The 25,546-nt window shown below is 38.0% G+C and overlaps 1 protein-coding gene across 1 annotated transcript in view; it reads left to right on the forward strand.

Annotated features, from left to right (window-relative positions):
- Taf4b (TAF4b RNA polymerase II, TATA box binding protein (TBP)-associated factor, 105kDa) overlaps window positions 1-25,546 on the forward strand; it is a gene marked incomplete at its 5' end in the record, with an annotated part of 129,097 nt that overhangs the window by 89,280 nt on the left and 14,271 nt on the right. Inside the window, 1 exon segment of the mRNA XM_013505611.1 lies at window positions 6,605-6,709. Within this exon segment, the coding sequence (XP_013361065.1) occupies window positions 6,605-6,709 (105 nt within the window).

The following is a 25,546-nucleotide window of genomic DNA, read 5'->3' on the forward strand; positions in this document are numbered from 1 at the left end:
ACTTCGTATCAGAGACAGTGATAAGGAAATGAAGAGCTCGGCCGTTTTCATTAGTCTGAAAGGAAGGAGTGAGGGCGGTAAAGAGAAGGTGCCAGTCTGTTTAGTTTGTTTAGACAAAGGTGTGTGTTGCTGCTGTTGATGAGCAAACAAACTCACATTTTATTACACACTGGCTAAACGGCATGTCCCATAACAGAAATTTGTTAGGCTCCTGGTTAAACTACCTTCTAAAGGTTCCAGTTAAGATGAGTAAAAATACTTCTTACTGTCTCTCCTACTGAATTCAGCTATAAAATCTGGGCAGAATGCATGGAGCAGCTATTGGAGAGAATCAAAAAGGAAATAGTAGCAGGTTGGGGAAGAAGATGAGAATTCAAAAGACCTCTGAGCCCATAGTGAGGTTGCCATCCTGCCATTCTTCCTGTTGCTTGTCCCAGATGTGAATGGGAGCATAAACGTGTGTGCAAAGCCAGGTGACCGAAGCCCTGTTTTTTAGCCAGAGGACCAAAAGGAGTTCTAGAGAAGGAGAAGGTACTGCAAAAATGGTAGAGAAGGGAGGACCTCAGGAAGCCCCATGTGATTGTTTAAGCTACTAGGCCCATTCCTGTGCTACATTTGGTGTGCATTTGATTTTGATGAGCACACTAAAGCCTTTAAGAACTGAATCAAAAGATTACCACCAGGTCCCAGACTAGCTACTGGGTAGTGCGTACTTTGGACAGATCTAATTAGCATTGAAAACTAAATTGGCTTTGGAACCAAAACTAATAGAAATCCTGTTGGTACTGGTGGACTGATCTGGTGATTACTTCTCAAAAGCAGAAGTACCAACATTCTATAAAGGATTTTAAAAAGATAGAGAATTGGCATAATATTCAAAATACATATAATCTAACTAAATTAGATTAGAGATTGTCAGAATGGATAAACACTGTGACTGAACTGTATTTCTCTATAAGAAAATCGATTCAGGGGCTGGGGATTTAGCTCAGCGGCAAAAGCGCCTGCCTGGCAAGCGCAAGGTCGTGAGTTCGGTTCCTGGTACCGGAGAAAAACCAAGAAAATTGATTCAAATGTGACACTATAGGTAGGCTTAAAGAATGGGAATTGCTTATTTAGAAAAGAAGAAAAGTCTCACACCAATAATATAGATTTTATTTTAAAAAAAATTAGAAAGGGAAGAGCAATGTAAGCCCAAAACAAGCAAAGAGAAATGAATTACAAAGATAAAATCAGAAATCAGTGATTCTGGAAAAAAAAATAAACAAATGAAATTCAAAGCTGGTTCATTGATCAATACAGTTGATAAATCTCTTTGACTAAGAAAGGAAAAAAACAAAGACAAATTACAAATATCAAGAATAAAAGATGGAGTATCACAGTAGACCCTGCAGGTGTCAAAAGGATAAGAAGCAAATAAAACAATTATGTATAAGATTGCCAACTTAGATGAAGTTAACAATTTCTTCAAAATACAAACTCTCAACTTGTAGCTAATATGAAACAGATGATAGTTCTATAATTAGTAAGTAAATTTTATTTGTAGTAAATGAATTTGTAGTTAAAACTAAAGTACAAATCACTTCATTGAGTGAACTTTAGCAAATATTTATAGAAGAATTAACACCATCTTTACACAATCTCTTCCAGGAAAGAGGAGAAATAGAAATACTTCTAGTTCGTTTTATGGGGTTAGTATAACCTTTATAACCAAAGCCAGAAAGGTAGTACAAAACAAGAAAACTACAGACCAAAATATCTCATTAAGATGGCTTTAACAAAATAACAGCAAATCAAATCTAGAAATCTTTAGTAAGGATAATGCCCCATAACCCATGTAGAATTTACTCCAGAAATCCAAAATTGGTTTAATATTTGAAAAATTAATCAATATAAACTACTGTATGAGTAGTTTAAGAAGAAAAACCATGCGATTGCATCTGTCAAAATAGAGATGCTTTATTAAAATTCACGATCTATTAATAATTTTAAAAAGCTCTTAATATAGGAATAGAAGGGACTTCCTCAGTCAGATAAAGACAGCTTTAAAAACTCCACTATAATATTACCCCCCCCCCGCCCCCACTCAAGTGTTGGGAATTGAACCCAGGGCGTTGAGAATACTAGGCAAGCACTCTACCACTGAGCTGCCTCTCATCCTTTTTATTTTTAATTCTGAGACAGAAAGTTGCCCAGGCTGACTTTCAATGTGCTGTCCTCCTGCCTCAGCCTTCCATGTGGCTGGGATGACAGGCGTGCACCACACCTGGCCTAACAGCATTCTGAATAGTAAAAGACTGAATGCTTTCTTCCAGAGATTAGGGGGAAAGTACGGATGTCTACTTTTACCATTGTCATTCAACATTGCAGCATAAATCCTTGCCAGAGCAGTAAGGCAAGGAGGAAAAGAAGACAAACCTAAGGCAGAGAAATAAAATAACTTGTGCTTTTATTTTCTTAGTGTGTCTTCCACAAATAAAAAAATCTTTAATTTTGATTAAGACCAGTTTTTCAGTTTTTTTCTTACATGGATATGCTTTGTGTACCATGCCTAAGACCTTGAGTCATGACTAATTTGTCTCGAGCTTTTTTCCTAGAAGTTTATGCTTTTATATTTTGAGCCACTTTATTATGCAAGATAGGAGGCTCAGGTGCAGATTGATATTTTTTGCACTGGACATATGGTTGCTCCTACAGCATTTTCCAAAAAGATTGTGCTGGACACTAAAGTGATAGGATGGAATTTAATCATAATAGACCTTTGCAGTAGGGAAGAGAGTTCAACATGATTGGAATTCGTCTCAACTACTCTGCACAGAGCTTGCTGGGCATTTGTAAAGGGAGTTTTTTTTAAATGCATTTTTAAAGTGATTTGGGAGGAGGTGAGCAGGAGCTCACTAGAGTCATGGAAGTGAAAAATGTTGAAAATTGGAAGGGAATTGACCCACTTGAAACCCATCTGGGCCTTCTAACCGGTGCTTACTGATTAGGCTGCTGCCCTTGCATAGGCTGGAGGCAGAGCTTCTATCTTCACATCTTGGCTGGAACAAATAGGCCGTTCTTTGGCCAGCCTTGAGTGTTCTTAGGTAGGCCCTTGAAGGAGAATTAGGTCATCTTAAAGATACATCCTTGAATTATTAATAGATTGTGTTTTGTTCAGTTCTTTTAAGCTTACATTAGGCCTAGTTGAGAAAATGGCTCAGAGGAACTTTCTAGAGTTTGGTAAAAAAGAGAATTTTGTCATTTCTCAACTGAAGTATTTTCTAACCTGATTAAAACTCAGCTGGCCATATTTGCACGGATCTTATTTCTGGATTTTCTCTTTTGTTCCATGAATGTGTCTCTCCCTTTGCAAATGTCACATTGTCTTGATGACTGCAGCTTTGTAGGAAATCTTAAAATCATGTGATGGGACTCTTCTGATTTTGAGCCACCCCTCTACTGCCTCAAATTAACTCTTCTAGTTCCTTTGCTCTCCCATGTAAACTATTTACTGATTTATTAGGAGTCAAACCTAGGGCCTCATGCATGCTATGCAAGTGCCTTACCACTGAGTTATATACTCCTAGGCCCCCCATGTACATTTCAGAATCAGTGTGTCTATACCTACTAAAAGATAATGTGTTGGAATCATTTTAAATCTTTAGCTCAATTTGGAAAAAGTCAAAACCTTTATTATGTTGATTCTTACAATTCTTGAACACAGTATATATTTCCATTTGTTCATGTTGTCTCATTTTTTTCCTTAGCATTTGTGACTTGCAGCATACACACATCTGTAGCTGTTAAATTTACCCCTCAGTATTTCACTTGTGGGAAAGCTATTATAAATGACATTATTTAAAATTTAAGCTTCCAGTTAGTTATACCTTAATGGTATTTAGAAAGATGATTTGTGTGTGTATTGATCTAACATCTTGCAATTTCACTTTTTAGTCCTAGGATACTTTTTTGTTTCTATCTTAAGTAACTTGGCATTTTCTGCAGAGATAATCATGCAGTCTGTTTCCACTGTAAAGCCCCTATCCCTGGCTGCCTGTCTTCACTGACTGAACTGAAATTCAACCATAGTTACGCTCATGCCTGTAATCCCAGCACTTGGGAGGCTGGAGCAGGAGGATCACCATGAGTTTGCAGGCAGCCTAGGCTACATAAGTAAGTTTAAGGCCAGCCTGCCCTGTATAGCAAGATCCTGTCTCATGAATGAATGAATGAATGAATGAATGGTTTTTAAACTGCCCTGTCCTTAAGTTCCTTTTCTATGTAATAAAACTTTTCTTCTACTTTGTAAACTGAAGTTTCATATATATTTTATTATATATTTTTTTGCGGAACCGGGGATCGAACTCAACTTTGTGCTTGCCAGGCGGGTGCTTATGCCACTGAGCTATATCCCAAGCCCTTCATATATATTTTAAAAAATGTTGCAAAAGTCTAATAAAAATGGAAGCTGATCATAGTTTTGGTTGGCTCTGTACTTGTAACAAACTTTCTCAGAAACAGCGTATCCTAACCAGCACAAAACAGAGAAACCAGAGAACTGGAAAGAGAGGGAGTTCGGGGCATTAGTACAGACTTAGCATCTAGCTAAAAACCTTTTATTTGATATGGCTTTCTTGTAGATGCTATTTCACTACAGGAAAGGACTTTAAATATAGTTTGTTGTTTGATTTTGTACTGTAGGGTAGGTTAACTAAAATTTGCTTTTTGTCACCTAGAAGTTCTAGATTGTTGCAGCATTAAACTAAACTATCCTTATTTAAAAGGCCAGCAGCGACAAAAGATTTTATGACTTCTGAAAACACTCCTCCAACATTTTATTTTTAAAAATATCAACAATTAAAAGAAGGATTTCTAGGGCCAGGGGTATAGCTCAGCAGCTGAAGTGCTTACCTGGCAAGCCTGAGGACATGAGTTCGATTCCTGGTACCAAAAAAAAAAAAAAAAAAGGATTTCTGACCTGTAATTGGTAAAGCAAGTAGAAAATGATTTTTAGTTCACTTTCTTCAGTTATTTGCTATCTCATTGTGTTCAAGCTGCTATAACAAAATACCTTAAAGTGAATAGCTTATAATCAACAGAATTTTATTTCTGCCAATTTTTGAAGCTAGAAGTCCAAGATCAAGGTACTAGCCAATTTGGTGTCTGATGAAGACCTAGTCATGCCTGACAGGTGGTGCCTTTTCAATGCCTTCTCACAGGGTGGCAAGTGAGCGGGGACTCGCTCCTGTCTCTTTGGCAAGGGCACCAATCCCATTTTTGAGTGTTCTTTCTCTGGACCTCTCACAAAGGCCTCACTTCTTAGTATCTAGAATTCTAGGGGGCACAAACATTCAACCATAGCAATCGTTTATTTTACTAAATATTCAGTTACCTGTGGTAGTCAGTGTCTGTCCTAATACTTAGATAATTTGAAGTCTGAAGTAGTCTGAAAGTGGAGTTTATTTACATGTCAACTTCTTGAGACTGACCACTTCACAATTTCCTGTTTTAATACTACTGTCTTGTACAGCAGTGCTTATATTTCTTTAGTGCTATTAAAGTAATATTCCCAGTGTCTAGGATGTCTGCACAGGTTACTCTCACTGGACTGGTTTGATCCTATTTAAATAAGTAACTATCAACCATCCTGTATTCAGCCTTCCATCACTGTGACAGAATCACTGAAATAAACAACTTAAAGGAGGAAAGGCTGTTGCTTTCAGACTGGTAGGGACGCAGAGACATCACTGTGGAAGGGCTGGGTGGAAGAAAGCTGCTTACTCAGCAGCAACCAGGAAGCAGAGAAGTCCTCTTTCAGTCACACCCAGTATACTGTTGCCCACACACTGAAAAGTAATACTTCGTAGAATTGGGCATTCTGAAGTAAATATGACAGAAACTATACAACAAAACAGTACTTATATCACTCGATTTTTGCCATGAAGAAATATATAGTTAAATCCACAATTTTTATTTGCAAGCGGGAGAGTATAATGTCCAAAAGGGTTTGTCATGAGAACACTTGGCTCTAAGTGCTGTTTTTGTCACTGCTTTTGTGACTTATATGAAGTTGTCCTAACTTCTCAAGAACCTCATCATCTCTGTTAAAAATAGGAGATAATATATACATTAGTTTTTGTGTACTACAAAATTAGTGCATACCTTTCTGTGTGAGTGTGAGAGTTAAAGAAATTAATCATATAAAGGGGTAGAACCGTGTCTTACAATGCATAAAAACTTATTTTAAAGTAGTTTTTTTTTTTTTTTATCTAAAAGGGTTGACTATAGTTTGAGCAACCTAGTCTCTAACTTGCTGTGCACCTTATTCTATAAAATTTCGTACTTGTGCTTAACCTGGGCAGAAGTTATACTGCAGATGCCTTCTTTTTCCTTTTATCCTGTAGTTCCCCTTAGCCAAGTTCTGCCTTTTTTCTAAAGATTAAGGACTAAATAGTTATGGAGCCAAGAAATCAGGAACCCTTTGCCTGCCTGGAAGGAAGTCTGATACTTATTTTGTGCTGTACCTTTGGGTGGGGAAGGGTACAGAAATCGAAGTAGTGGTTGGTTTCTTTCTCCCCAAGACCGACTGTGTGTAAACACTGGGTTTTCTTCCGTCTTCCAGTTGCAGCAGTTGGAGCTCGCCCAGATACAGTACAGAGATGCTAATCTCACAGCCCTTGCAGCTATTGGACCAAGGAGGAAGAGACCACTGGAATCTGGAAGTGAGGTACTGATAGTATATGTTGGTGGTTTTATTTTTCATGTCAAGAGAGCAAGCCAAAAAGCAGCGGAGACATGGAGGTAGCTTACCCTGCTCTGCATGCTGTTGCTGCCAAACTCTTCTTAAAATTCTGCTTTGCAAACTTCATAAAACTTTATCTGTTGCCAGACTTTTTAAGATATATCCTCTTAAACCTTATTCCTATGTATTAGGAATAAGGGACTAAATATCCTCTTAAAGGACTATATATCCTCTTAAACCTTATTCCTATGTATTACTTTTTTTATACTCCTTCCTATCCCCCATCTCCGGACTCAATTTTTTATTTCCATGTATTCTTTCTAGCGGTTTTATGTAATCCTCTCCTCTGTTTATCTGCATCATCTGTTAAGACTGAATCTAGCTTCTTATTTTTCTTCCATGAGCCCTGACTGTACTCACATCACCTTCTCCTTTTCTGAGCACAGAGTGTGTTGTTTGTGTGGCTTCATTGTTCGTTACTATTTTTTGTTTGAATATTTTTTTCCTATTAGAGTATAAACTTCTTTAGTAAGGACTATTGTTCTATTCTGATATATTCCCTGTAGAGCTGGGCACATATATGCTCAATAAATATGGTTAATTTCATAACACCAAGAAAAGATGTTACATCTCCAGAGTTGTTATTTGAGATAACATTGGACTTTAGGATGGATCGTCAGGAATGAGGTTATAGTATAGTGAATTATCTGCTTACTTTGTGCTTTGCGAGTTTTGAGAATTCAGGCATATATATTTCTCCTGTATTTCCTGGAATTTAGGCTTAGATATTTGTCAGACTTTTAAGTAATGACATCTTGAATTGAAAATACCCATTTCTTAAATCAGCTGGTGATGTGTTAGTACAATTCTCTTTTCATGGGTTTTTATTTTGTGGTATTTTAACTATAAAGACACTTTGAAAAATGGGAAACAGGCACACACCCTGTCGCACATACCTTTAGTGTTAAAGGTTGTTGCTGACTTCTTGGTCCCTCCAAAAACTTGGGTTGCAGTAGTCAGGCTGTTGAAAACTCTTCATTCATTTGTTTTTTCCCCCATAAATAATGCAGAAATGGTGTGTGTGAAATTATTTTTGTCTTTTAATGTTTTGTACTCTGGAAACAGATTTCTTTTTTGTTTGCTTCTCACTCTATAGATGGGAACTTGAAGTCTTACCAGTCCGATTTAAATTTGTTAGAATAAGCATATAATTAATCCTTGAGAGAAGAAAGGGTAGAGAGTGGTTCTTCAGAGAGGAACTCTTTAATAGATTTTTTTCTATTAAAAGAAAAGGTTTCAGTTTGAAAGATTAAATAGAATGATGGTTCTTTTAAAAAATGGTAAAATTCAGAAAGTTAAACTTCGTGACTTTTGCATTCAGAGATTACCGTTTTTGTTGACTGTAAATTGGAGGAATTAGTTTTAGATCTTCGTCATTTAATAGTTTTTATGTATGTGTGTCATGATTTTAAAAAATGGAAAATCTCCCTTTCCTTAAGAATATCCTAATTGTGTATTGACCTGGCCTTTGGAAGCTCACACTTGATACTTACAGGGGTCTTGGTAAAGCTGATAACATCAGCTACTGTCTCCTCATGTTATCCTTACAATGAGCAGCAAGGACCAGTTATCATTTTGAACCAGATCTTTATACTATGAGCCTGTTGGCTTGGGGGTTAAGATTTACTTGTGGAGAATACTGTAAGTGTGGTTTTTACTTACTGTTGTGATTGGAAATATATGAAATTAATTTTTAAATGTATATAGCTGCACATATAACTGATACAGTGAGATAGAAGCTACTTTAAAATTTAGGGTATTTGTATAGTATATGTTTTGTGTATGGATATTATGCAGGGAGATAATATGTTTGAGGTCCTTTGGAATTTCAAAATATTAATTCTATATTAAAAATCCTTTGATTGGAAAGGATCTTTTTTCCCTGTTAGCAGTAATTTCAAATAGTTATGTGATCTATTAATGATCCATTGTAAATAACAATGTTTATTTTTGTCAAATATAAAAGATTTATAGTAAAAAGGTTAAAATCACATCATTGTACATAAAATCAATTTTTGTAGCTATGAAAGTCCAGATAGTCCTTAATTTATATTGATTGGACTTAACAATTTCTAGACTTCACAATGGTGTGAAAACGATATGTATTCAGTAAAAAATGCACTTCAAAGTTTGAAGTTTGATCTTTTCCTGGGCTAGTGTTACACAGTACGATTTTTCTTGCAATGCTTGGCTAGTAGCAGTGAGGCGCCCCAGCTTCTAGCCAGCCACTGAATTACAAAGGAAAGTAGTCTGTGTTACTGAGCTGTGATGCTCCTCTGTAGATTAGGTTTATTAGTTGCATTTTCAACTTACTGTATTTTCCGTTCATAATAGGTTTACTGGGAATCCGATCAGGAGCATCTATACAAGTTATGCAATGTCACCAATTTTACTTTAAGTAGTTTTTTATTAACATAAATAAATGAAGTCTCCCAGGAACATTTAATTATTTACCTGGCTTCAGAAACACTTTCTGTAAACATTAAGCGGTTTACAGTACCAAACCATCTATATGGTATGTTATAATATTGGTGTACCTACTGCATTTTACTTAAAATAATGTTCATTTGTTAGCCAAAATGAGCTTTAAAATGTATATATATATCCTCTTTCTCTCTAAAAGATTAAAATGCTTCCCTGTATAACTCTAATTCTTAAAATAACATTTATCTCCTTTAACAACTGATTCAGCAACCAGGTCGTTAACTGAATTGGTGGCAAAATGAAGAATTGTATATAGCATATATGTTACAATATTCAGAACAAAGAAATGGCCAAAGGAAACTCCAACTTGATGACTTTATATTTATTTATACAACTGTTACACACACAGTACTGTATAACAGAACATAAAACTACAGTACTCTATTGTACAGTACAATCAGGAAAAATTACAGTACTGTATAAACAAGGTGGATCTATAAACAAGATGTACAGAACTGTACCAAAAAAAAGAGGTCATAAGCTTGAACAGTGCGCCTCGGTTGTTAAATCCAAACAGTTAACCAGGTAGGTCATTAAACAAGGAATGTCTGAGGGGTGGGTGTGGTGGCACACACCTGTGATCCCAGCATTTGGGAATCGGAGGCAGAAGGATCACTGTGAGTTCGTGGCCAGCCTGAGCTACATAAGTGAATTCAAGGCCAACCTGCATTACATAGTGAAATTCTGCCTCAAAAACCAAAACAAAGTAAAACAAAAAAAACCACTGAGGAATGTCTGTAAAGTGCTTTTTGAGACTTTGGCTTGGCAATAAATTAAAAAATTCGATTGAAAATTTATTACATTATGTAATTCTGATTTTAGAAAAGTATAGCTTTTCTGTAGCTGAGTTCTAAGTCAGAGGGGAATGTCAGATGTTGATACTAGTTTTGTTATTTCTCTCAGTTGAAGCATTAAGTATTTTTGTTGTACTTTTTAAAATTTTTGAGCCATGAAAATAAGACATTCCAAAAAATAAGAAGAAAAGATACTTAATCTTGGATACTTCTTCTAAATACTTATTTTTAAACCAACTGTTGTTAAAGTATTATTAATTAGGTAAATGTTTATTTGAATAGAATTTATAATTCAGTTGTACAGCCCTGTTCTTAATATGTTCGCACTAAGATTAATAACAAATCATCACATTGCAGTATTTTATGAGCAGGTTTATTGGATGTAGGGGAGAGACGACCAGAGAGACCACTTAAAATAACATGCTACGTCACATTAGCAGGCATATTTCATGTTCTAGCTTAGACAGAATGATTGTCGGGAGAGTTCTTAATTATTACATGTATTTAGAGAAGAGCTCCTGAAAAAATACTGTACCACAGACTGTTCCAAAGCAGTTGCTTGCTGTAATTTCAATTAGAACATAAAGTTTTACGTCTATTAGTATTTATTTTACTACTATAGCAACTTACCCTTACCTCTGTCTGTGATTTGATATTAAAGCACTAGGCTAGTTTGCTTGATTTGGGGTGATAAGGTAGCAAGGACAAAGAGAATTCAAAAGGTCATGGGCAAATAGCAGAGCTACTGGACAAATAAATAAATGATGGTACTGTTCTTGTTTTGTTTGTTTGCTTGGTGGTTTTTGTTTTTTTTTTTTTTTGTTTTTTCTTTTGAGACAGGGTGTCACTGTGCAGTTTAGGCTGACCTTGAACTCACTTATGTAGCCCATGCTGGCCTCAAACTCACAGCACTCCTCCTGCCTCAGGATTATAGGCGTGTGCCACCACACCCAGCTGGATAGTACTGTTTTTAATAATTCTTCCTACATGCTTTGTCATTTTGAGGCCCCTTATTTGGTGCCATAGAACACAGATGAAACAATTTTACTCTCTAAACCTTGGTCTCTTGAAAGGCTTGGTGTCTGACTAGGACCTATTCTCTTAGATTAGGTATCTCAGGGTTACAAAATTCACCCAAATACGTTTCTTGGGTTGGGGGGTGGCATCTAATATACTACTGTAAAAAATATGTAGGGTAGCTGTTTTGTTGTTGGGTTTTTGTTTGTTTATTTTTTATCTTTTTGAGACAGGGTCTCACTATGCAGTTCAGGTTGTCCTGGAGCTCACTTTGTAGCCCAGGCTGGCCTTGAACTCCGCAAGGATCCTCCTGCCTCGGCCTCTGCTGGGAGTGCAGGTGTGCACCACCACTCCTGGCCAGGGTAGCTGTTCTTAAGAAATAATTTATTTGAAGAAAAAATCAAAAATTGTCTATGAATCAATACTAAAGCAATGTAAAAGTAATAAAACCATTGTATTTTTAATAGTTGCTTTAGTTTTGTTACTTAAGTTTATAATAGGAGTTGAGATAGATAAGTCACAATAATTTGGCAAATTTGAATTGAGCACCAATAATTTAGAATAATTTCATTCTTATGAAAAAGAAAAATATCTGTAGTCTTTTTAATAGACAGCCAACAGTGACTTGGGCATTCTCCTAATTTCCATATCTGAGGAAAAATTTCCCAGAGTCACAGTGGTACAAACATCCTTTCGTCATTTCTCATGATTCAGTGTGACATCCTCAGTGGCTTAGCGTGTTGGAGGCACTTAGGAAAGGGTTGCTTTCTGGGTCCCAGAACAGCTTTAGATTTTTGGAGAAACCTGTGTAGTACTTAGTCCTTTCTTCCCTCTCCGCACTAATGCTTAAACGATGTTCCCTCTCTCCTCCTATTACTTTGGTATTTCTGTGGCGTGTCCTCTCTTGAAAGTGAAAGCCAGCTAGTTCAGTGCCGAATAAAGATGCACCTGGTTTTTAAAACAAGCACAAAAGCCGGGTACAGTGGTGCATACCTATAATCCCAGCTACTTGGGAGGCTGAAGAAGGAGGATCACAAGTTTAGGTTCAGCCTGGGAAACTTACAGACTTAGCCAGACCCTGTCTTAAAAGGAGAAATAAAAGGACTGGAGCTGTAGCTCAGTGGTACAGCACCTCTTGTGTTAAACCTGGGAGTGGTGGGTGTAGAGGACAAGTCCAGACAGCATTCAGCAGCAGCTTCCTCCTAACCAAAAAGGAAGGATGGGAAATCTAGACTGGAGTGACCTTGGAGGTAGTGTTGCTGCTGGAGAGGATTCTGTCCACAAAGGCTCAGAATGCTGATGGTTGATGTATTTTTCCATACCAGATAGAGAGTAAGTCATGAGGTAGAATGCGACGGAGACTATTGATTTGTTTTATCCAGGGAATTTGGTGTCGGGTGTTTATTAACTAAATTTTGCTCTTGAGTGCCTTTGCATGAGCCATTTTAGCATGTACCAGTATATGACTTCCAAAGCCATAGACTTGGGGCAGCCTTCTCAGTCAGATACAGAGTGTCCCACACATTTCTTTACCTGTCAGAAAATACTATTTTGTCCGTCTGCCTGCCTGCCCACCCACAATCCATCCCTCTCTTTGTCCCTCTCTCCCTTCCTTCCTGCCTTCTCTTTCCATTACTAGGAATTGAACCCAGAACCTCTACCATTGAGCTGTATCCCAGGCCTTTTTATTTGGAGACAGGGTCTTGCTAAGGTGCCCCGGCTGGCCTTGAACTGGAGTCATCCTACCTCAGACTCTTGAGTAGCTGGGATTACAGATATGTGCCCCCATATCCCTAGCTTGTTTTTATTTCTTAATTTCTTTATTTCTACCCAGTTTATGGAAGGATGGTTATACAGAATTTTTTTTCCCATCTTTTTGAGACAGGGTCTAGCTATGCAATTCAGGCTGGACTTGAGTTCACTTTGTAGTCCAGGCTGGTCTCCAACTCACAGTAATTCTCTTGCCTCAACCTCCTGAGTGCTGGAATTACAGGCGTGCATGACCACGCCCAGCAATATACAGAATTATTAAAACCGGAGCTCTTTGGAATTAATATTCAGGTTGGATTTCGGGAATGACTTTCTGGTAGTGTTTAAAGAGGTGAATTTATCTTCGCGCATAATCTTTGAGATCATTTCCAATGGCAGTATTTTGTAAGTCTTAAGGTTCCTTGAAATGAAAAGAAGGTTATGGATGGTAGATCTCTCAGTCAACAGATGATAGTAATTTTGTGGGACAGCGAGGAGAACTGCTATGCCTGCTGTGTTTTTAAAATAATACTGCTTACAGCAAGGAGGGTAAAGGAGATTGCTATTTATTTTTGAGGCAGTGTTAACCATGGGTTTGTCAAAATGTCCAAATGGCATAGAAGAGTATTACAAACAGCTCTTACATTTCTTGTGTACCTTCATGCATATGTTAGGTTAAACCATACCAATTTGCTATTTTTATAGGTAAAAAAGCTATTGGCAATCTTACATAGTTTACCCTAATTCAGTGGTATATGTGGACTTTAAAAATATATATGTAACAACATTAGTTTACACTTATCAAACAGAGTGTCTAATCTGCATTAGTCCTCATAACTCTTCTGTGAGATCATTCGGTTGTTTTTTGCAAGTGAAAAAGTTGAGGTACAGAAAGGATGAATTGCTTATCTAAGTAAAGATAGTTACATATCCATTCAAATGTCTGTTGACTGTGCCCTGAATGACTCTAATGGGATCATCCTAAAAATATTATTCTGTAATTTATGGAGGGCATGGTGTTAGGATTTTCCAAAAAAAATAAAACCAGTAGATGGATGGAGAGACAGACATACATACAGACAGACAAAATAGAGGGGATTTTTAAATGGAAATTTTTGGCTCACATGATTATGGGGGCCAGCATGTCCCACCACATGCTGTCTGCATCCTGGAGACCAAGGAAAGTTGGTGGTATAGTTCCGTCTGAGTCTGAAGACCTGAGGACCAGGGGAGCCTGTGGTGTGTGTAACTCTCCAAGGCAGAGGCTAGAGAATGGGGGCAAGGGAGGTGGGGTAGACCACAGTACAAGTTCTGGATTAAGTACTTGGGACTCTGTTGGGACTCTGATGTCAAAAGGTGAAAGAACATGGATATCCTGCTCCAGAAGAGAGAAAATTTACTCTTTTTCTACCTTTTTGTCTGTCTGAACCTTCAGTAGATTGAACCTTAACTCACCCATGTGGTGAGTGGGTGGGTCCTCTCCAGTCTTCTGGTACAAATGCCTGTCTTGTGGAAACACTCATATAGTCAGGTAAGCTTAAAATAAGGTCCCCTCAGCTCAGTCTAGGTGACACATAAAATTAATTATCACTGACATTTTTCCATACTGATATGTACTCTTGTGCCATAATTGAGTGATCCACTAATAGACAGAATATTTTCAATTGTTTATTATTATTTTTCCCAATTGTTTATTATAAACAGTAAACATCCTTTATATTCATGAACTCAATTTCTCTTTTTAGCTTTATTTTTTATTCGTATATATTTGTCATAAATATTGATCATATTCATCATAGGGAATTTGTGCCTGTACATAAGGTATCTTAATTCAGTTTTTCCCTTTTCCTTCCTTCAACCTTTTTCGTTTCCCTGTTTTCAAAACCCGTTTCCATTTTTCCCTTCCATGTTGTTTTTCTCCTTTTCCCTTCTTTCTCTTCCCCTCCCCCACCCCCTTGTTCCCCTTCCCATTTGAACATGTTCTTCTTACCTCCCAGTATCTGTCTTCCTTTGTGCTTCTCATTTCCCCTTTGGGTTTCTCACGTAAGAGAGACAGTGTGACATTTAGACTTTATATCTGCTTTATTTTGCTTAAGATTATGGTTTCAAGGTGCATCCATTTGCTGCAGGATTGCTCTCTATAAGTGGAACTCCTAGGTCAAAGTGAACACATATCCTAAAATGTAACAGCTGTCCCCGTAATGCTTTCCAAAACTGTGATGCCAAGTTTCTTCTGCTGAGTTGGTGCCTCTTTCCCCATTCCTCTGCTAGCAACACATACAATCAGTCATTTTATAAAGATTGTCGCTAGTTTTTTGTTGCATTTTTACCATTCCTATGTGCCTTCTTCAAGATTGAGGCCCTGAGTCTATCTGGAAACATAGTGTACAGAAGTGTTGATGATGAGATTGATTCTTGGATATTTAAACATTTATTTAAATACAGAAATAACTTAGAGATAATTTTTCCCTAAGAGAAAGTCTGAAATGATTTTAGAAAATCCAAAGTTTTGAAATCTGTTAGGGGACAAACTGTTTCTTAAAATTGTCTTTTCTGGGTGCTACTGCAGGCAATTCTTCAATTTGGAAGGGTGCATAAGTAATTATAGTAAAGGTTGTTGACATGAAACCCAGCTTTACGTTTCGTTTTCTGAAGGGGTACATGTACATAAGAGGCATTCTCTTTCACCACCTTCCTCCACCGGGCTACAGTGGGGCCGGGTTTCTGAAGTGTTCATTGTTACTTATTACAGCGTACTTCTGAGAGGTTTAAGCAGATTTATTGTCCTCTAATGCTATTCCAAAATATATAGATTCAGTAGAATTGAGAGCATTGTATTACTTTAGATAGAGAAGCAGCTCCTTATAAAGTATATTTTTTACATTCTGTTTTGTTTTCACTAACATAAACATATCTGCCTCTTTATTCATAAATGACCTAAATATAATTCTCCATTTCAGAGTCATTTAAATTTTCCAGACTTTAAAGTGAATTTTTTTTTGTCTGCTACTTTCAGCAACTTTCTGTGAAATGTGTTGAATTGTATGTTATAGGCTTATGTTTCCTTTAAATGATCACAAAGGATTGAAGACCATGCATTTACACAAATAGAGAAGAGAGGACAAACAGTAGTAAGGGTAATCAGTAATGTTTGAGTTGAAATTGATTCTGATTAGAATCATTTCATTCCTTCTGAAGAAAAAAATACTGACCTGACAGAGGAGGCCTCAAATATTAATAGTTAAGTGACTTACTTTTAAATGTGAACAAATTGACAAACAGCACAAAATATTTGAGGAAAATCTCTCAGGTAAAAGATAGAAATGGGAATATGGAAGAATCGGAATGAAACAGAAGGAAAGTGAGAAAAAGAAAGGAAGTGTGAGGGTATTGTAACCATATTACAGAAGTAGAAGACTATTTTACAAACAGTTGGAGGAAGTGAATGACTCTTTGGAAGTGGAAAGCATAATGACAGAAATAAGTAATGATGGAAGAGTTAGCAGTTAAAAGGCATGGCAACCCTAAGTAATGAGGGAGAGAGGGAGGGGAAGAGAACAACGGGGGAAGAGAAAGGAGAGGAAGGTGATGTGCTGAATTTACATTGTGTCACATTAGCCAAGCTTGAGCTGTGTGTTTCCCAGAATCCCTTTTCTCGCATAGTTCCTGGGTAGCATGGGCTGTGAGGCATTTTGATTTTGGAAAATGAAAGTTAAACTCCAGCCATATTCCTTTTGTGTTTGGAAGGTCGAAATGAGGACACAAGGCCTTGCTGTACCTCAGAAGCTGTTGACATGGATCAGCAGTTGGGCCTTTCAGTGCCTCCTCTCTCTGACTCTTTGGAGCCTGGTCCAGACCCAGCATGGATGGAGTGTTAACAGCTGAACGAACATAAGCTCTCTGTGCAGCACAGTTGCTACAATAAGTGCCGTATCATTTCTTCATCGTGTCTGCTGTCCTCTGAGCAGGTGCTAACTGATACAGATGTGTGTGTCATAAATAGCTGTGGAGTGATAGCACTTTGGGATGAGTTTCTGAATTAGTTCTGGGTTTTGTGGAACTGGGTCTCTGGTCTCAGTTGAAAGACAGTAATGACCCTGTTTCTACTGGTAAAGGATCAAGGAAGCCTTGGCACCTGGTGCCAAAACAGTTACTTTAATTATAACTTGTGGACAAATGCCCTTGGAAGACAAGGTTTTGAAAGAATAAGTATTTATTTCCATAGACTATTTTAGTGAAAATAAGAGTAATGGAGCCAGGCATAGTGGCACACGCCTGTAATGCCAGCACTCGGGAGGCTGAGGCGGGAGGGTGGTTGAGAGTTCGAGACCAGCCTGGGCTACAAAGTGAGTTTAAGGCCAGCCTGAACTGCATAGCGAGACCCAGTCTCAAAAAAAAAAAGAGGAATGGGATACTACTGACCCTTCATGTATACTGGAAAACTTCGGCAACAGGAAGACTTAGGAAAAAGGTTTAAATTCTAAGTTCAGAATGCACAGAAGGAGTTAAAGCCTCTGTAATTGCCCTAAAAGAAATCCTTTTCTCTTGTGGTTAAAGACAGATTTCTGAAAACCAAACCCAAAGTCTAATCCTGAAGATGCCTAAATTACAGCATCAACTGCACCGGCAGCCTCGTAGGGTCTTTTTTGTTAAGTTGTAACGTTCATTAGAAAAACAAGGAAAATTGAAAATTGGGATAGAGACTGAATAGATAGATGGTTATGAAACTAGGTACCTTGAACTCCTCAGTTTTGCTCAGTGTCTTTGCCAGTCCTTCCAGCCCTGTCCGAGCGAAGTCAGTCTCCCAGTGAGTCAGTAATGACTTCCCGTAAGATAGGTGCTGTACAGGGCACTACCGCTCTTCCTCAGGGCCTCCCCTCACCATCTCTCATTGCTTCTTTACCTGTGACTGGACCGAAATTCACCAACCCGGAAGGTGAGGTGCTAAGTGTGACCCATGAGGAGATTATACACTCTAAAGGAAGTGCATGATTTTGCTTGACCTGGGGAGATGGTGTTGGAATGGATCCTAAAGGTGTGAATTCAGAGTAGAAGGAATATAAAGTTGGATGAAGCTGAATTTATTGATGTGAGTTCAGTGAGCAGAGATTCATGATAGAAGGTGTTAGGTCAGCGGTCTAGGAGTGGCTGTTTACAGTATTTTTTAGTTGGTTGGTTGAGAGCTAGGCCTGAGGGTGGCCTAAACTAAGTGAACTTGAGATACATGCTGGAACTTTATTCATTTAGGATAAAAGTTTGCTGGCAAAGGCTAGGGAGATTGAGATGGTAAAAGAGATTTATGAGGTAAAATGTGATCACACAGGTCCTCTGGGTGGGTCAGGAGGATACTCCTTTTGTCATACCTGTGAGAAATACGTTTATTACTGGCTGTTTGCTTTAAGCCAGTAGTGAGAGGGCAGCTACTGCCATCACATTAGACTCCCTGACTTTATTGGGAATGATGGAACCCCAGGTGGCAGAGGTGAGTAGTGGCATTTAATGGCAAAACCAAGGTGGGAATGGTTACTCTAATAGTCAGCAAAGCCATCAGTAATCAGAAGAGTCTCAGCTGTAGAGATCTTTGAGACTGAGTACTCACCGGATCATGGTATCCTGGATCTGAAATGGCTAGGCAGCCTCTAATGTCTTGTTTCATATATATATATATATGCTGTAGGTTGGAGAGCAGAAATGTGACTTACATTAACCCAACCCACAGTTGTAGACTCTTAATCCCCACACATGAACCGGTTCACAGACCAAAGACTTCTGAAGGAAGCAAAAGGTGGGGGTCCTTGTGCCCGGACCCTGCCAGACAGCCCAGAATTTATACTTTAAATCTCCTAACTTTTCTTTGAAGGATCTGCAACCAGTAGTGAGAGCAGCTGTGCATTGGAGAAGGGGAAATAATTAGACTTTTTAGGAATTGCTGGACATGGACTGAAGAAAAATCTTACCTGAATGTAGAAGACTCAAAACACTGCTGTTTTCCACCAGTGTCAGTGCAGTTTTGCCTTTGGTCCATCTCACCCTGGCCCCTGCAGCCACACTGCTTGTATCCACATTTCTGGAATGTGTAATTGGTGTAGACATTCAGCAACGCGCAGGGTTCACACACTGGTTTCCTGGTCCATACAAATAAAAGTCACAAGAGTGGTGTCTATCTACCAGAATAATAAGCTGTTCCCTGGGGAGATCACAGAGCCACCCTCAAGGATTTGAAAAATGTGGGCAGAGTGGTTCCTACTATGTTCCCATTCAATGTACCTATTTGGTTTTGAGGAAGACAGGTGAATCTTAAGAGAACGACAGAAAATTGTCATAAGCCTCATCAGCTGGTGTTTCCATTATCTTTTTTCTATATCTGGTTTTGCTACTGGAGTAAATGAGTGACGCTCCTTGCTTTTGGTATGCAGATACTGCTCTGCGTATGCCTCTTTTCTCTGCGCCTATTAAGACATCAGAATAAGTTTGCTTTTGCCTGGCAAGGCCAGCCATGCACCTTCATTAGCCTCATACAACCCCGGCATCCCATTGAGCCTCGTGTGAGAAGGCATCTTTGAGCCTTTTCTTTCAGTACATTATGCCAGTCTGTTACATTGCTGTGATGCTGATTGACCTGGTGAACAAGAAGTAACAACTCCTCTAGACTTTTTGGTAAGGTGCATGCATGGTGAGCAATACATCCACCAAAACTCAGGGGCTTCCATCTTGGCGAACTTTCTCGGGATTTAGTGGTTTAGAGCATGTGGAGACAACCACTGCAAGGGAAATGATAATTTGCTAAATCTGGCCTCTGCTGTCACAGAGAAAGAGGCACATTTGGATTTTCAAGGCAATTTGTGCTTATCTGATGGGGAAGTTGTGCCTGCCTCTACAAGTTTTGCTTTGCTCCATGGCCCTTGTCCACAGCTCCAAAGCTGCCCTTTCTGCTTCCATGTAGTCTCTGGAGTATTTGTCTTTTACTATTTCACTTCCAGCAGGTGTGCTTCCCAGGGTGCTTCCTTTTATTACTTATACCTTTTTTTTTTTTTTTTTAAATTATTTTAAAGAGTAAAAGGAGGATGACCCAGTAATAGGGGGGCTTACTGAATTACAGACAAAGTGGTAGGAAATTATCAATGGTTGTTGTTTTACATATTGTTATCTGCAAGGTAGTTTCTCAAGAAAACAAATAGACAAGTAATAGTGAGTTACAGACAAAAATGGTAGGTTATTATCAATGTTTACTTACAACTTTTAACTCCTCAGAGTGGTGGTTTCTTTTCACTTCCTCCTTCCTCTTTAATGTGAGTTTTCAACCTAAGACTTTTAGTTTCATCAAAATGAATGTTTATTGTAGAAAAATAAAAGGAAACTGAGTTATTGACATTTTATCACATTTCTTTCTTTTCTTTTTTTTTTTTTTGGTATTAGGAATTGAACTCAGGACCTTGCACTTGTCAGGCAGGCACTATGCCACTGAGCTATATCCCAGGCCCTATCACATTTTTTAAAAATTGTGTTGCAATAATATTTTAGTAACTTCTTTTAGTAATATGTTTGTATTATCCGTGTCATTCAGTGTTGCACACATTTCATTGATATAGTTTACTCATCTTTCTATAGTTGAACATGTTAAATTTTCAATATAATGTTGTACAAGCCTATTTCTAATTAAATCTTTGAGCCATATCTTTATTTCACGGTGGCCGTGATTGTTTTTAGTATCAGAAATAGAATCAGAGGGTCAGATTGGATATTTATTAATTACTAAATGGAAAAATACATTTGTTGTCAGTACTGTCCCTCAAAATTGAACGTTTTATATTTCTACCTGTTGTGTTTGAAGCATCTCATCAATATAACACAGTATTTTTCAAGTCCTTCCTGCCATTTGTTACCTCAGTCTTTAAATGGTCAGTCTCTTCTTCATCCTCTATTGAGGTACCATGTGTGTTCATTGATTCACTCCTTTGCCCAGTTGTGCACAATGATGAGAAGAATTGAACGAGGCCTCAACTTTCTTGAAAGTTAATAGAAAGTTACAGTTTTATCACAGGAGTGCTTGCTTTATGCTACTCTGGCCTTTATCACCTTGTAACTGAGCATGATTCGGGGTGTGGTGGGTGGTCTTTCAGCAGTTGGCCACAAATACTTGGCTGGAAATTAGCGTGATATATATGAAACTTATCCACACAGAGCTGTCTGTGAACCTTTAAGACTCCTCTGTCCTTTCTTCAAGTTATACTCCATGCTGCATTCAGTATTTTGGTCACTGTTGCTCCTGGATCAAGTCATGTTTTATGGGTGTTTTAAACGTAATATTTGAGCCCTGACATGGTGTTTTGTGCTCAAAGCTTTTTGATTGTAGTGAGCCTACTGATGAGCTTATGCTCTTTCTCTCAAAGTTACTTTCTCAGAGTTGCTCAACTTTCTCAAAGTTGCTTGTTTTTTAAGTCATCCAGTGTTAGTAAGATTCCTTTGAGTTTTCAGGTTCCTGGGAAGCATTCCTTGAAAACTTGTGTCTATCTGCATGCTTCTTCTGTGTATGCTTCTGTAACTGAGACTAGCACCACTCTCCTTAAGGCGCAGTAGTCTCACATTACCAGTTATATTGTTAGGAGCATTCCCTAGTGCTTTACCAGTAGCATGTGTTTCAGCTGTTATGCAGCTCTTTGTTCACACTTTAGTGACTATGAAAAGCATTAATTGCTTGTTATACAGGATTACCTGTAGCAAGTATCAGTCAGGTCTTACAGAGCTTTCCAAAATGATAGATGAATGCTAATTAACAGCAAACGAATGTTTTCTGTTAGTCCATTACTAAGCATCTCTTTCCATAGTTTAAATGACATTTAATTTCTCTGTGCAATTTACCCAAATTGGATGTTCACATTTTCAGTTAATGTTACCAGTAAAAACGCAGGTTTCCATGAAGAAAATCAATCTGCCTCAGGTATACTTGCAAAGGTACTTTCTAATGGCATTAGAATTCCTATTTATGCATTTCCCCAAGTGTTCCATAGAGTGTTGAATAAAGAGTAAACAAAATTTCAAGTGTTCATTTGAACTTTTTTTGGCTTATCAGTATATACCAGGTTTGAAGTTTTCGTTTTGTTGTTGTTGAGATAGAGTTCATATAGTACAGTCAATTCACCATTTTAAAATGTACCACTCAGTAGTTTTTAGTGTAGTCATAACAATGTACAGTCATCACCACTGTCTAATACCAGAACATTTTCATCACCCTAAAATGAAATAGCTGATATTTCCTTAGCTATTTAGTCCCTCTTTTTAGTCCCTGCCTACCAACTATTTTGGAATTCTAAGGACTTGCCTATTGAGAGTAAACCTTCACGTAATCCAAATGGACTTCCATATAAATCAAATTATCTAATATGTGCCCTTTTGGTTTGGCTTCTTTCACTTAATGTTTTTGTGGTCTATCCATATTTGTAGCATGTATCAATACTACATTTCTGGTTTGGGTTGAATAAAATCCCGTTGTGTGATTGTATAATATTTTGTTTATCCATTCATCAGCCAATGGACTTTTGGTTATTTATACTTTTTGCTTCTTGTGAATAGTGTACTATGACCATTCATATGCAAGTATTTGTGTGGATATGTTTTCATTTCCCTTGGGTATATCTCTAAAAGTAGAATTTCAGAGTTAAGTGGTAATTTCATGTTTGATATTTTGAGGAATTGCTCAACTGCTTTTCATAGTAGTTGCTCCATTTTACTTTGCCACCTAATGCAGGAAGGTTCCAGTTTCTCCTTGCCAACATTTACTGTGATCAGTTTTTAAAAATTACAGCCATTTAGGTGTAAAGTGGTATCTTCTTGTCATGTTATTTTTGCATTTTTCTGATGACTAGTGATGTTAAGCATCATTTTGCATGCTTTTTGGTCACTTATGCATTTACTTTGTAGAAAGAAAGCTCAATCTGTCTATTTTTTTCTTTGCTTGCTTGCACTTTAATTGGCATATCTAAGACACCATTACCTAATATAGTTTCACAAAGATTTATTCCTGTATTTTCTCGTAAGAGTTACGTAGCTTTAGCTCTTATATTTACTTACATGTTAGATCCATTTTTATTTACTTTCTGGGTATGATGTGAGGTAGGTGCCCAAATTCATTCCTCTGCACATAGATTGTCCTGGCATAATTTTTTTACAAGACTTTTCTTGTGGTAAACCATTGAATATTCTCAACAACCTTATCAAAAAACTCAGTAGATGATAGGGTTTATTTCTGGGCTGTCAACTTTCTTCTGTCAGTCTGTATTCCAGCCCATCTCATCCTACTGCATTGTCTTGATTACTATAGCTTTGTGTTGTAGATTTTGAAATTGAGAAGTATGAACTGTTCAACATGTTTTTGTTGTTTTGTTGTTATTGTGTTGTTTTCAAGATTGTTCTGGCTATTACATTTTCATATATATGTATGTAGGATCAACTTGTTAATTTCTGCCAAAAAGGTAGATGTTATTTCAATAGGCATTACATTGAATGTGTAGATAAATGTGGATAGTATTGCCCTCTTAATAACATTAAAAATTCCAATTTGTGAATGTATAATGTCTTTTTATTGCTATTATTCAATTTCTTTCAACAGTGTTTTATAGTTTTCATCATATTTCTTTTGATTTACTTTTGTTAAGTTTATTCCTAAGTATACTTTTTGATGCTATTGTAAATTATAATAGTTTCTTAATTCCATTTCTGGCTTGTGCATTGCTGGCACCTTGGAAATATAACTGATTTTTGTGTATTAATCTTGTATCCAGCAACCTTGTTGAACTTGTGTATTCTATTAACTTTTTGCAAGTTCTGTAAGATTTTCTGTAAACAAAGTCATGTTATCTGCAAATATTGATGGTTTACCTTTTTCCTTTCATCTCTGGATGCCTTGTATATTAGTCTGTTTATTGTAACTATAACTGTGTAACAGTGGGTAATTTGTAAAGAAAGAAGTTTATTTGGCTCACAGTTTTAGAAGTTGAAAGTCCAAACAGCAAGGGGCTGGCTCTGGTGAGAACCCTGATACATCTCCTCATGGCAGATGACATGATAATGGTGGGAGTGTGTGCAAGAAAGATCACATAGCCAGACAGGAATCCAGGGAGCAAGGAAGGCCTCCTTTTACAACAGCTTGCTCTTATGAGAACTGAGGTTCCCACAAGCATTACCTTCTTTTCTTCCAAAAGTGGCACTGCCAACAAACCAGCCCAATCCCACTGGGCTCCATTTCTTCAGAGTTCCACCTCCCATGTGCCACACTGAGAACAAGCTTCTAACACAGTCAGCCCTTGTGTGATGCGCTGAAACCATATCCAAGCTATACAGCTTCGCTGTGGTCTAAACATGTGCTCCAGAGACTTATTTATTGAGGGCTCGATCCCCAATATAGCAATATTCAGATGGGGAATCTCGAGAGAGGACTAGGTCATCAGGGCTCTAACCTCACTGATGAGATTAGAGTGGAATGGGCTGTGAGGAAGTGGGGCCCAGTTACTGGAAGTAGATCACTACTCTTAAGGCACATCACATCTCCAGCTCCTTCCCCTTTCTCTCTCCTTCTCTTCTTTTTTCTTTCTTTCCTTGTTTCCCTCCTTTTCCTCCTTTCCCTCCTTCTCTCTCTGTCTCTGTCTCTCTCTGTCCCTTTCTTTTTCTTTCCTTTCTCTGCTTCCTGGGTGCTGTGAGATAAGCAGTATTCTTCTGCCATGCCTCTCCTCCAAGATAATTCTACCTTGGTCCTAGACATCCATGGACTGAGGCCTCTGTAATTGTAAGCCAAAATAATCCTTTTCTACTTTAAGTTGTGCATGTCACATATTTTGTCTTAGCAACAAAAAGCTGACTAATACATTTCATTTTATTTTCTTACACAGTTGACCTGATTAGAACTTCCAGTGGAGATGAATAGAAGAGTAAAAGCAGATAGCCTTTTTTATTGCTGAATTTAGTGGGAGAGATTCCTTCTATTAAGTATGGTATTACCGTGGGGTTTTTAAAGATACCTTTTGTAAATTTGAAGAATGTTACTAGTTTCCTGTCTGTGGGACAAAGTAATCAACATTCACACCTTAAAGGAGAGGTTCGTTTTGGCTTGTGGTTGCAGCAGTAGAGTAAATGCATTGTCAGCTGGCTCTGTGGCAGAAATGAGATGGTGGAAGGGCTTGGCAGAGGAAAGCGGCTGATCCCATGGCAGCCAGGAAGCAGAGAGAGAAGGGAGCACTGGTGACAAGAACACAGCCTTCCGTGTCACACCCTGGTGAGCCACCTCTTCCAGCCAGCTCACCTCCTAACAGCACTGTGAAAGCATCAGTCGGTCCACTCATTGATGAGCACAGTGCCCCATGGTCCAGTCACCTTCCAAAAGCCCCTCTCAACCCCCAAGACTTCGGGATGACATTTCAGATCTCAACCATGAGAGGTTCACTATTTTTAGTATTTTTATCATGAAAGTATATAGGTCCATCAATTTTTTTTTGGCTCTATTGAGATGATCATTTACCTTTATTTTACTTTGATTGATTGATTGGTTGATTGTTTTGTGGTGCTGGGGATGCAAGCCAAGGCCTGGTGTATATTAGGCAAGTGCTGTGCCACTGAGCTACACCCCAGCCTTGTGCTCTATTTTAAATAGTGTATCAACTGATTTCTCTATGTTGAACCAACCTGGCATTCCTGGGGTAAAGTTCTCTCATTGGTTGGTGTATAGTAC

Source organism: Chinchilla lanigera, unplaced genomic scaffold (genome assembly GCF_000276665.1).
Source record: "Chinchilla lanigera isolate Chin_1 unplaced genomic scaffold, ChiLan1.0 scaffold00001, whole genome shotgun sequence".
Classification (NCBI taxonomy): Eukaryota; Metazoa; Chordata; class Mammalia; order Rodentia; family Chinchillidae; genus Chinchilla; species Chinchilla lanigera.